Consider the following 13821-nt stretch of genomic DNA (forward strand, 5'->3'; position numbering starts at 1 on the left):
TCTAACCCTTCCAAGCCTCAGCCTCCTCATTTGTAACATGAGATGATAATAATAGTTCCTCCCTCAAAGAGTTGTTATGAAGATTAGACAGACTGTTTATAATAAGAAGGAAAAGAAAAAGGAAAACAAGTTAAAGGGCTGTCAGCAGTAGAGCAGTTACATAAAGTATGATGGGTCCACATAACTAATCTTTAAGCAAAAATGAGATACCTCTCTCATTTTTCCCACAAGACCAACACAGTGGGTCTGCATTTTCCTCTTTCTGCCATTTTGGAGCCCTGCTGGGAACAGGACTTCTAAACCAGCAAATATGTCTAGAAGGTTGAGGTCCAAGGCTATTTTTGCTGGCTACATGGGGTCTCCGGAACCAAAGAGAGCACATAGCTCTTCTTAAAACTGAAAGTGTTTATGCCCCATATGAAACCGAATTTTAGTTAGGCAAGAGATGTGCTAATGTGTACAAAGCAAAGAACAACACAGTGACTCCTGGTGGCAAAGCTAACAAAACCAGAGTAATGTGGGGAAAGGTAACTCTTGCCCGCAGAAACAGTGGCATGGTTCATGCCAAATTCCAAAGCAATTTTCCTGCTAAGGCCATTGGACACAAAATCCAGGTGATGCTGTGTCCCTCAAGGATTTAATAACTACTGAAAAGTAAATAAAATAAAATGGTGAATTTGTTTTTAAAAAAAAGAGAGATACCTCTCTCATATATAAATAAGGAAATATCACCTAGATAGTTATTAAAAGGTATGGGGAGGGGGGTAGTCACACTTTTAGCATGATGCCAATAAAACACACACACATACATATACTTTCTGCATGAACACATGAGTATGTAAACACACACACACACACACTTTCTGCATGAACACATGAGTATGTAAATGTACACACACTTTCTGCATGAACACATGAGTATGTAAATGTACAGGGAAAGGTCCAGAAGGACAAACAAGAACGTGATCCAGAAAATTAAAGGGATCATATGGGCCTGGCTCCTAGGAAGTTCTCCTTAAACATGAGCTACTATTAATTATAATTTTGGAAAGAGATCTCCTTACCTTTCCTGTTTAAGTTGAATTAGGATTAGTAGGACATTTCACAATACTCTTTAAAAAATCTAAATTTAAACAAGCTCCTTTTTGTTTATATGTATCCTTGATCAATATTTTTCTTCTGCTGATCACTGACTCTCAAAACAAAAGATTTGAAAAAAAAAAAAAAAGAGGAGAAAAACTGTTTCCCTTTCCTAGATTTATGGGACTGAATGTTTCCCTAAGAATTTATTTGGGTATTTAGAGATACTTGCTGTTTCCTATGTCAACACATGAATGATGGCAATAAGACACACACATTATGTCCAACTCCCTCAACACCCTGTGAGGTGGGGTTATCAATCCCATTTTAAAGGCGGGAAAACTGCAACCCAGAGAAGTTCAACTACTTGCTCAAGGTCACCCATAGTAAGGAACTACAGGAGGTCCATAAATAATCTATCTCAAGCTCTCTCTCTCACTAGTTCTCTCTCTCTCTTATATATACACATATATACTTCCCACACTTCTTATACAAATATACATATACCACCCACACACACACAAATATACATGCACACACACCTCTGGATGGCTTACTACTGTCATTTCCTAGTTACTGACTCAATTATAATTAGCAAATGGTCCATGCCACATGCTGAAAAATACTTAATGACCTCCAGAGCAAAGGACGATGCCTGAATCACCGGTCTACCTGCCAGCGTAACTACTAATCTACAAATACTTTGTTCTATAATAAAGTATGGCAATGACCAACTCAAACAGAACAGTACTTTGAAAAAACCCTACAGGCCAAGATGTTCTCTATATTCAGCTCATGAGTCAGCAATGATGGTCCAGGCTATGAGCGGCTGCTGAAATCCATACTCATCTGGTTTCCAGGACAGCACTGATTTATCCTGCCCTGAGAGGGGAGAATGAGAACCAAGTGACTACAGAGCACTTCCCAGGTGGAAGGGCTGAGAAAAGCTGTCAGTGGGACTGTGGACACCTCCCCAAATGCCATCCAACTCAACAGAAGCACTGACAATAGTTGGCTGCAGAGGACATGTAGGGGCTCCACCAGCCACAAGCCCCCAGGTTCTAGCAGAGACTTAGGGTTGGGGACAGAGTTGCCTACCCACTGACCTCAACCAGTGGGGGTTTTCAGGCCCCTGTCCTGCCCACCTCCTAAAGCACCCCCTACCCCTCTCATTCTTCATGTCTGGCAAGGCTCAGGCCCCACCCCGCATGCTCTAAGGCTTTCCGTGGCCACTCACTACAGGAAAGGTGATCTCGTTCCCTCTAGGTTCCTCCTACAATTATTCTCTGCACATTTGGCCATTAATCACAGATATGCTCCCTGGCTATCACTGGTACATTCATTCACTCAACAAATATTTGCTAAGCAACTTCTCTGTGCCAAGTATTGATCTGGTAGTTGGGACCCTGATATAGAAAAGAAAGGCATGCCTTCTGTCTTCATGAAGCTCACAGGCTAGTGGGGCAGGCAGACAGGGAAGCAAATAAATAATATAAAATAACAAATTAGATAAGTGATATGAAGCAAACAAATGGGCTAAGAAAAAGAAAAGTGGGGCAGGGGAACCTTCTGAAAGGCCTCTTTGAAGAAGTAACATTTTATTCTTACTATAATTCTAATCCATGTCATTAAAGTTGACTCTGATTTCAGGAAGCAGCTCTTCCCCAGTCATCAAGACTTCATCTCATGTACTTCAGACATGTTATCAGAAGGGACCAGTCCCTGGAGAAGGACATCATGCTTGGCAAAGTAGAGGGTCAGTGAAAAAGAGGAAGAGCCTCAGCAAGATGGTTTGACACTGACTCCAACCATGGGTTCAAACATAGCAACAACTGTGGGGATGGCCCACAAATGAGCAGTGTGTCGTTCTGTTGTTCACAGGGTGGTTATGAGTCAGAAGTGACTCAACAGCATTTAACAACAACATAACAAAATCCTAATTTCCTTTATTTGCACTTTGTGACTCCCAAGGGCAGGGGTAGTGTAACCCTCACGATGAGGAAACCATCTCTAGTTTAGGATGGTGATTGGTGTGTCGACACACATCCCTCTATGATCTGGCAGCAGCAGCAAGGACCAAAGCCAGCAGTCCCAGGAACCATCTGACTCAACAGAGCTGTCTGAAGCTCTCACAGCTCCCAGACCCCAGGAGGCAGAAGACACGGGTAGGCCAGATGCCTGAACAAACTGCTGGCTTATAGGGTACTAGGATCACTGTTGGGCAGCCTGCAGATCAGTACAACCTGTCCAAAGGGCAACTTGGCAATATCTGCCAAAACATAAAATGCATACACCGTCTGACTCAGTAAATCCCACCACTTGGAATACATCCTAAGAAAAAACTAAGATGGGAGTATAAGAATATGTGAAGGGATACATAAGGTTCCTCTATGTATAGCAGCAAAATAAATGGAAGCAAACTCAATATACCTCAACAGGGTCTAGTAAAATCAATCACTGTATACCCTAACTATGTCATATGATGGAGCCATTTTAAAAATTCTCTCAAAATCAGATCATTAAGTAAAAAACAGTAAGTTAAAGAACAGTACTTAGAATACAATGCCATTTATTTATACAAACAAAAAATTTCTTTTTGTGTGCCTATGATTTGTTAGATCTGTCTATAAATGAACAGAATGAACAGAAAAAGTACGCAAAGACACACACCAAACTGATCCCAGTGACCATATCTGCCATGGGTGTGGGGAGGGATGTGGGCTCAGGTGATAATTTTCATTCCATATTCTTATATTGTTTAAATTCTTTCCCCAAGAAATAATGAATTCATCTATTACTTGTATGTTTAAAAATAAATTTTAAGAAGGTGAAAGACAATCACAAAGATTCAGCCCAAATTTTCTCCATAGCTTGGCCACTAACATACTTCATCCTGGCCTTTGGTTCCCACATCAACCACAATCATTCTTTTCCCAACAATTCAGTTTTTCCTGCCTTTGACAGCACCTAACACAGCAGACCCATGCTGTTTACAAAAGACCCTTCTCTCATAAAGGCAGCCACAGTGGAAGGGCTATTATCTGGCAAGTTCCATGAACGCTTCATAATCACTGCAACTTATTTCCTGACCCAAACTTGAGACTTGTGACATGGCAATAGGCTGCAGATGTCTTAGGTGGAGCTCGCCAACCTCACCACAAGCCCATGTTTAGGCCCAACTGCCTTTACATCCCACTCATTACTGTCAAAAAAAAGTAAAAGGGATTCCAGCAAGCAGAACAGCCAGAACCACTCTTCAGAGTTGTTCAAGATGCCAAATTGAACCCTGAGGACTTCTGTCTGTGTGGGACAGAGGTAGGAGATGCTGGGCATTTACCAGCTATAACCACCAGGGGACAGGCAGAATAGGCCTTCTGGCCTGGTCCCACCCAAGCTATGGGGCCCTCCACTTCTCTTCCTGCTATTCACAAACCAACATAAATGGCTGGGCTGGACATTAATTCTCCAGGAATGCCCATGCCAGGAAATACCAGTCCCTTCACTCAATGAAAATGCCTGCACTCCCTTCTTTCTTCCCAGCAGCTAAGCTTAGAGGCAAGAATTTCCTTGGGGATAATCTACTGACATCATTAGTTTTTCCAGCCATCCCTGCTTCCCATCCAGTCCATTAAGCACAGGAAATTCCTGACTGTGGTAAGGGCAACTGACGTGGGAAACAGTTCCAACTGATTCTCATTAAGACCTCAGTGATGAGGCTAGAGCCTGACCTGGAAGAAAGCAGTGTGGTGGACTAGGAACCTCAGAGAGGGAAGAACATCTCCACAAAGGATGTGCTGGACCACCTCCAACAGAACCTCTCGGAGAACTTGTTAAAAATGACAAATTCCTGACCTCCTATTCCACACGGAATCAATCTATATCTCTGGGAATGGGATCAGGGACTGTGAATTTTTAGCAAGCTCCCCACAATGATTCTGATGCTTGAGAACCACTGCCCTACAGAGCCAGGAAGAGGCTTTCCCAGTCAGAGGCCCACCCTGCTGGTGCTCCTCACCTTCTGACCCCCAGCCTCCTCCCACTGCTCCTGGCGTCAACACTGCAGATTCTCACCTTTGCTTTGCTCCTGCTGCCCCAGAGTTTGGAAAGCTTTTCCTCTCCTTGCCCCTGTCCTTCCCCACCCTCATTTGGTGTACTCACTATAGGCACAAAGCACACCAGACATTGTTACAGAAAGAAGGCAGGCTCAGAAATCAAGCCTTATCTGAATCTAGTTCTTGGCTCCTTGGCTAAGAGACAACCTCCATGAGCTTCAAGTCTCCATTTGTAAAACAGCAACAACACTATCTATCTCATAGAATTGCTGTGAGAATTCAAGGAGATGATGGCTCAGCAGGATACCAATAAATACTATTTGAGCAGAGAATGATCCCTCATCCATGTCCAAACCTCTAGTATGCAGAACCAGGGTAGCTTTGATCGAATGCCTAAGACTACACAATGAATCCCTGTCTCCATGCTACCCTCAACTCTTACCTGCCCAACGTTGAAGGTGAGTGTGATGGCATAATAGAAATTAGAGTTGGCACTTCCTGCATAAATCCAGAGGTGCCACAGGACGGGGAAGAGCAGAGAGCAGACGATAATGATACAGGTGAGGACAAAGATGTTTCGCAGGACTGCAAGGACAAAAGGTCACAGTTAGCCCAATGCCAATTCTCTGTGGGACTCTCTCCTTGCTGTGATGACACCACAGGACAGAGGCCCACAGAGAGCCTCGTGTAGCTTAAAGGCAAAGACCTCCAACCCCAAGGCACTAGGGTGGCAAGAGGCCAACCTCAGATCCCTGAGTCAATGGCTCTCCATGCCCCCAGCTGGAGAGGATCATAGATTTTAATGCTATACTTCTCACTGTGGGCTGGGTTGGCCAATACCAGCTATAACTGGCCATGCTGAGAATGCCTCTGGGTACTGCAAAGAGGGTGTTTCAGCAGCATCATCCCTCTGTCCCCAACTTCACATTGTCCAAGAGTAACTCCTCCACTCTCCCCAACCAGGGTACTTTCTGGCCATGTCCAGTCATGGATGTATATCGCAGAATGAATCCATGGAAATTAGAGTCCATAGTGCCACAGCCCCAGGTCTGAGGAATGTGTTGCTTATTCTCCTTAATTCATCTTAAGTCCTCTATCTTCCTCTTCATATTGTCCATCACTCTTCCTCAGATGATGATTTAAAAATCTTTTTGAAACCTTCCCTCTCTGACATCACTCCTCTACCCTCAGAGGACAAGGTGAATTCCATCAGGGCAAAAGTGTGGCCTCAGTGGACCTGCCACACTAGGGTGGCCCTATGGACAGGCTGGAAGGGAAAGGAGCATGATGGCAGGGCACAGGCTTAGCCTCAGAGGGACCTTGATTAAAATCCCTGCTCTGTCATTTATTAGCCAGTTTCTCTGAGCCTGTTTCCCCATCTCTAAAACTGGCCATCAAGAATTCCCTTCTCCAGACAAATACTGTATTAGTCTGTTACTGTAAAAGTCAAGGAGAGGTGTATATATGGAAGGAAATTTTCTTTGTTGATACCAGGGGTGGGAGGAGAGGGAACATGATTAGATAAGTGGAGATAAATATTGATTTGGGTGAAGAGAAGGGCAATGTACCAAATGTACACTGAGGAAGAGGAAGACAGAGAGGTACATGGGAAGTACAGACAACAAAGATGAACCCTTTTGCACATACAGTACTGCGTTGTCAGTGAAGGCAAACATGGGTATATGGGTGGATAGGCTGAACTATTAGGCATGTTCAAGAAGCAGGGAGTGTACCCAAGACCATGGAAAGGGTTGGCAGACAATGGTCCTGTAAGTGTATTTGTATGATCTGTAAGAATTCCCAGGTGTATAGCAGAGCTGACAAGGGACAAGGCTGTAGTCACTTCTTGGTTATAGCCAGCTACCCAGAGGGACCGAGTGGTTGAACCTGTGGGCTCAAGACTATAGTCACAGGAGACATCAGGCTCAACTGGCATGGCATACTACACAAAACACTGTTCCACCTCCTACTTTGGTGAGCAGCGACTGGAATCTTAAAAGCTTGCACGCAGCCATCTAGATGCAGCAATGGGTCTCTCCTTGTCCAGAGCAAAGAGGAATGAGGAGAACCAAAGATTCATGGAAACACTTGGTCCTAGTGATTGGAAAACCATGCGATCTGCAGCCTATACAACTGTGAGACCAGAGGAGCTAGATGGTGCCTGGCTACCACTGTCAACCATTTGGAGGGGGATCTATGGAGGAGATCCTGGATAGAGAGGGAAAAGAATGTAGAGCAGGACTCAAAATCATTTAGGGGGCAAAAAAACTCAAACTCTTGTTGTGTTGTTGTTATGTGCCGTCGAGTCTCTGATAAAAAAAAGGGGGGGGGGAACCAGGCTTGCTAGTCTGATAGAGTTTGGTGGAACCACTGAAACTATGGCCCCTGGCTGCCTTTCGGGTCTGGAATTGGGCCCACACCTGTGGCTTCCAACCAAACAAGACATAAGCATATGAGTTGAACATTTACCTAAGGTGGATGCACTCCTTGGAGAGAACAATCATGGGAGAAAGAAGGGCTGCTTATGCACAGGGAGACAGCCCAGGGGGCAGGAGTGCATGGAGGGACAGACACAAGGAAGAGGTAACTATTGGGAGGAAGTGGGAGGGGAGCTGTTGCATTGTGGTAAAGAGCGGTCACTGTTATGAGACAAAGTGTATGTGAATTGCTGTATGGAAAGTGAGTTTGCTCTGTAAATTTTCACACAAATCACAATTTAAAAAAAAAGTTAAAAAAAAAAAAAAGAATTCCCTTCTCCAAAGTCAGAGCTGTCCAAAATTTAAGACCTGATTGCTCCAGCTGTACAGCTACTTAGTAGAAAGGCCATACAGAGGGTGCAGGAATCAAAAAGGGGACTAAAGTACAGACATGATTCTCAATTCTGGTTGTACAACAGAATCACCTGTGAGCTTGGGGGGTGGGGTGGGGGGCAGATGCCTGGCCAGACTAGTTAAATCAGAACCTCTAAAGCAAGCAGTGGTTCTCAAACTTGCTACACATTGGAATCACTGGGGAGTTTTTTTAAAAAAATATTTAGTTGCCTGGCCCTACGCAGATTAATTAAGTTGGGCTCTTTAGGCGTGAGGCCCAAAGCTTCCCAGGTGATTGCAATGGGCAGCTACTGGATTGCAGCAACAATACCCAAACAATACCCACAGAAGAGGCTGCAGACCTTACAGTGCACGACACAGACTTGACTGAGCTGTGTCAAAAGCAACAACAATCAGCACAAGGTAGTTCACAGTTCTTTCTGAAGCTGAATGTTTTCAACTCAAGGTTCATTCTTTATTGTGAAATGATAGGTGTCTCTGTTGCTGCTATTAAAAAGTCCTCTTTTATGAAATGGAGATGAGTGGCTGGTAGGTTGACTGTTTTGACATCTTCAGCACAATAAAGAGTTGGCAACTCTGTCATCCTGCCAGATGTTCTTTGAATTGTAGTGGTCTGTGAAATTCCAGAATTTGGGAACACTGGCCTGGAGGGCATCCTAGGTCCTCTTTTCTAACCTGTAACTACTACAATCTGGGCTTTCAAAGCTGAGAGGTTTGAGCCTTGATTCAAGCCTTCAAGAGATCCACCCCCTGCCCAAGGCAGCCTCTTCCTCTGCTCCCAGGACTAACCAGTCTGAGAACAGGAATGTTTGCACTCAGAATAATAATCATCATTATCATTATTAAACAATATTACAACCCAAAAAAGGAAAATAAAGCTATTTACCATTTCTCTTCTCCAACATCACTATTTACATTCTTCATCGATTCCTTCTGCTCCCCTGGAACTTATTTTGCTGACAAAGACGTACTATTCTTAAAATTAAACTCCGTGGCCTAACAGAGTCTTTGTTCCATGCCTCTGGATTTCAGATGGGGTGACAGGAAGATGACCAAGTGTAAAGAGACTGAGAGAGGTTCTCATGCAGCTCCTGGGTTCAATCACTAAGAGCAGTAACGACACATCCCTATGTGCTTGGGGGAAATGTCATCAGCATCCAGCTGGCTCCTGGCCTGTGGTGACCTTTGCAGGAACTGGGAGCCACTACTCACTCTTGCTGGCTGACAGGCCAGAGGATTAAAGCTATATGCCAGAACAGATGGAACTAGGGATCCAGGGCACAGGACAGTTTGTTCCAGGCACCAGAAAGTGTTAGAGATGTCAGAGATGACTAGAGTCTAACAAGACCAAAGGGTTCACCATTCATCAGACCTGCTAGGCCAGATAGAATCAGATTCCCCACTTCACCCACTGGGTGCTTACCCATCTCTGGCTCCACTATGACCAAACAGTGGGACTTCAGACAAGTCATTCTCCTTCTGAGCCTCAAATATTCAGAAATAAAATTTTGTTTAAAGAATCAGTCCCATCAGGCAGGACACAGAGGGGATCTGGGGACTTCAAAGGCCATGGTGATGTCCCCTTTCTTAAACTAGGTGCTAAGTACATGGAAATGAATTGTATTGTTATTCTTTATAATTTATATGAGTTTTTATTAATATTCTTTAATCTCTATACAATAGTTAGCACAAGGAAAACAAAACGTGCCCAAAACGTCCAGCCCTTTGGTAACTGGCTCTTTCTGATGGCCCGGTGCAGGCTGGCACTGCTCTGCCAGTAGGCTGTTCCCTAATGCTGCAATTGTGTCTGTATGACTCATCCTGGCCCCATGTACCAGAGTCCAGCATCTGAGGCCTGTTGGAAGAAAAAGACTCACGTTCTTCTTCTCCTCCCCACTGACCAGTCCAGAACAACAGAAAGGGGAATGTGAGATCAGGCATATTAGCACTGGTAACTTATGTTCAAACTAAACTCCTAGCCACATTAAAATTCTGACTCTGTTCAACCTAGGCTTAAAGACTTCTCAAAGTCTCCAAAGGATCAGGGCTGAAGATACTCCTTGCTGAATGTAATGACTCACAGTTGTCATGCCCCAAATAAGGACTCCAAGCATGAGTATTGCATGCCTCAGGAGCTGGGCAGGAGGGATGGCAGCCAACACCCTCTGCTGGAGCTTCAGGTAAGAAGAGCCTATAATCTGTTTGCTCAGCCAGCCAGCAACAACACTTACTAGGATCATCCAGATTTCCAGAAACCTCATCCTTATTCTTTGTGCCTCATCACCACAAAGGACATAAAATGGCTTACCTCAAGTTTTAAAAATATGTTTATTCCAACGACTCTGATGGCTACCAAGCCTGAAGCTTTGACCATGGAACCATGCAGGGGAACCCCGTGCACAATCATTACTGATGATAATAACCACAGTGCTATTTACATCTACTCATTCTCAAACTCAAAATGCCTGTGAAAGATACTCTCCCCATTTGACAGGTGAAAAAACTAAGGCTGAGAGGTTAAATGGTTTACTTATGGACACAGAGCTAGTACTGGGAAAGTCTGGCTCCAGACTGTGTTCAGTAACATGGAATGAAAGATATTAATCCTAGGGAGAAAGAATGCCCTATGTGAGATAGATGAATTCAGGAAAACATGCTACTTTTGGGAAGAGAGAATCAATGTACCCAAAACCCAACCTGTCACAACCTAGGACATGCTCACATTTGGTGACCTTGTTATTTGTCACTGGTTACTCTGCTGAGGGACCACAAGCTGACTCTGAGCCTGCTGGACTAGGTGATTCTTACCTATGCAATGAGGGTGTCACAGGCAACAGATGTCACCTCCTCCTTCCAGTCAGGCCAGACTGGGCACTGCCCCATCAGGCCACCACCTGTAAGAGCAGCCTTGGCTTGGCACGCCTAGCCAGCTGTTTACCTCCACTCAGGCCCACTCTTACAGGTAGGCTTCTTGCTGGCAGCTGGTTAGTTTCACTTCCTGGTTAACACCCAGACAGCCCCAAACAAAAACAAAGACTCACTTCCTCTGAAGCTTGCACCCCTGTGTCCATTCTTAACACCCTGATGTGCACTCTCAGTAAGCAAGGAAATTTCAACAACTCCCTTCCCCACTTCATTTTAGAGAATCAAGTGTTGGCTCACTGACACTGCCTCTTTTTTATGGAGGTTTTAAAAATCTATTCTCCACAGACATCTGCCAAGTTCCTACTGTATGTAAGGCTAATCCTGGGTGCTGGGAATACAGAGGTGAATGAGTCATGATTCCTGCCCTACGGGAACCCACAAACACTGAAAACAACCTATCACAGAGAACTAAGAGCTTAACAAGGGAAATTGGGGGCCTAGGAGCACAGCCAGATCACCGCTAAGCCATCTTCTGAGGAAGGGATGGTCAGAGCTTAAGGGGATGTTTGCAGTGACCAGAAAGTCTAGTGTTGCCCATCTGTCTTCTCAGAACTTCTGGGTGTAGCAGTGGGGTCTAGAGTTGCACTTCCATGATTTGTTGATGTTGTTGTTGTTGTTATGTGCTGTCGAGTCGGACCCGACTTTTAGCTACCCCTCCTTGGGTTTCTGAGGCAGTATAACTACGGAAGTAGATTGCCCTATCTTCCTTCTGAGGAGTGGCCAGTGGGTTTGAACCACCAGCCTTCTGGTTAGCAGTCAAGTGCCTTAGGCACTATGCTATTTAGAGTTACATTATGCAAAACAGTAGCCACCAACCACATGTGGCTTCTTAAATGTAACTTAATGAAAGTTAAATGAAATTTAAAATTCACTTCCTCTCATAAAAAAAGACCAGGTTTACTTGTCTCATAGAGCCTGATGAGACCCCTGAGACCATGGCCCCTAGTTACCCTTCAGGTCTGAAACTGAACTCACTCCCGTGGCTTCAAGACAAACAACAGACAGGCATATAGGGTGAACATTTACATCAGCTAGACACTCCTTAGAGCGATCAATCATGGGAGAATAGAAGGGCAGTATTTGCATGGGTCATAGCTCAGGGGGCAGGAATGCACAGGAAAGAAAGAAACTGGGAAGAGGTAACTACGGGAGGAAGTGGGAAGAATGCTGTTACGTTGTGGGGAATAGCAGTCAATATTATGAAACAAAATATGTATGAACTTCTACATGGAAAACGAATTTGCTCTGTAAACTTTCACTCAAATCACAATAAAATTAAAAAAAAAATTTAATTCCTCAATCACTAGTGGCTAACTCTGTTGGACAGGCAGATATAGGGCATTTCTATTGTCACATAAAGTTCTATTGGACAACGCTGGCTAGAGGCCCATAAATCTGGATTCTAATCCTACCCCTTCCACTTACTAGCCATGTGACAGTGTCTCTACCTTTCCTTACTTCACCTGCAATGGCGACACTTCCCTCATAAGGCTGCTTAGAAGAAAAAATTAGCTGATGTAACCCTTAGAACCACAGTGACAAGGTACATAGTAAGTGCTCAATAAATGATAGTTATTTTATTATCATCACTGGCCCATCAGCACCTAGGGGGTGATACTGTGCTTCATGTCAAATCCTGGTGCTGCTACTACAGCAAATGCCTAGTAAATGCCCAGCAATTCCTTTTCCCCTGGCTATCTCATCCAGAGGCCAGGCTGATAGAAATCTCCCACCAGAGAGTACTCACATCTGTAGAGATGGTTCCATACGGGGAAGAAAGCCATGTAGAGTGCCACATCCCCCACTGTTGGGTAGGACTTGAAGATGGAGATGACAGCAATCTGGATGAACATGAAGAAGATGGGGTGCTCCCTGGGCAAAGCAGGGAAGACAGAGATCTGTCAGGGATGAAGCCCACCCCAGAGATGCTGGGCCCCATCCCTCAAACCCAAAAACACTTCCCAGGGGACTTTAGGCAAGGGCTGGCTCTGCTACCCAGAAGGAAAGATGCCAGGCTCGAGTGGAAGAGCAGCTACCTACAGGGACAGGGGAATGCCCAGGGGTGGTGAGGAGAACCCAGCAAACACTACATACAGACACAAGCTGCAGAGACATTTCCCATCAACCTCCCTTCTCCCTGCCCCCTGCCCCCACCTCCATGCCTTCCCCCAGGACCCACCAAGGAAGAAAACAAATGAAGTCAGATCCTTCTTATTAGGCTTAAATGATTGCTGGTCAGAGTAATTAGGCAGCCTCCCTTGCCAGAGGCCCCTCTGACCACTGGACCCAGGGCAGGAAGTACTTCCTTGCTGATGCTTTTTACTCTGATAGTATGGTCTGCAGACCCTTAGCTATGATGAGCTCCTTTACAGAAGAGTAACCGAGAGCTGCACGCATGCAGCTTTTCAGTTCTGAAGGGCTGGAACTGGAATGTTTGTTACCTTAAACTACTAGGAAGTGATAGCAATGGCTACCATTTCCTGAACCTTTACTCTGCTATGTTCTATGCGGGGCTCTTTTCTTGAATCATCTTATGTGATTCTCACAACACCTCAACTACCCCTCACAGTAGGTAATACCATCACCCACACTTTATAGATGAGGAAATTGAGGTTCCGAGAACTTAAGTGAGTTGACTAAGGAAGTTGGTAAGCAATGGAGTTGTTTGTCTCCAGAGCTCCTGACCACTCCAATACTGTTCCCCTGAGTGCTTAATATACTGCATAACTCCGGGCAGGGACAGCAGGAGGAGCCTCAATCTCCAGTGTACCCCAAGCTCTGACCAAGTACTGAAGAGAAGCAGACAGGAAGAGACCGGACCTAGCACCCTCCTTGTTGTTGTTGTTGTTATTTGCCGTCAAGTCGGCCCCGACTCATAGCGACCCCTCCTTGGGTTTCCGAGGCAGTATCACTACGGAAGTAGGATTGCCCAA

The 13821-nt window shown here is 44.9% G+C and overlaps 1 protein-coding gene across 1 annotated transcript in view; it reads right to left on the reverse strand.

Moving 5' to 3' along the window:
• The window catches only part of PIGU (phosphatidylinositol glycan anchor biosynthesis class U), a 163262-nt gene that overhangs the window by 9646 nt on the left and 139795 nt on the right, over positions 1–13821 (reverse strand). Inside the window, exons 10-11 of the mRNA XM_007934579.2 lie at positions 12636–12760; positions 5575–5717 (exon numbers count right to left, since the gene is read on the reverse strand). Coding sequence (XP_007932770.1) covers positions 5575–5717; positions 12636–12760 — 268 coding nt within the window. The remainder of the gene's footprint in view (positions 1–5574; positions 5718–12635; positions 12761–13821) is intronic.

Source organism: Orycteropus afer, unplaced genomic scaffold (genome assembly GCF_000298275.1).
Source record: "Orycteropus afer afer isolate SDZICR_OR568_19922 unplaced genomic scaffold, OryAfe1.0 scaffold00020, whole genome shotgun sequence".
Lineage (NCBI taxonomy): Eukaryota > Metazoa > Chordata > Mammalia > Tubulidentata > Orycteropodidae > Orycteropus > Orycteropus afer.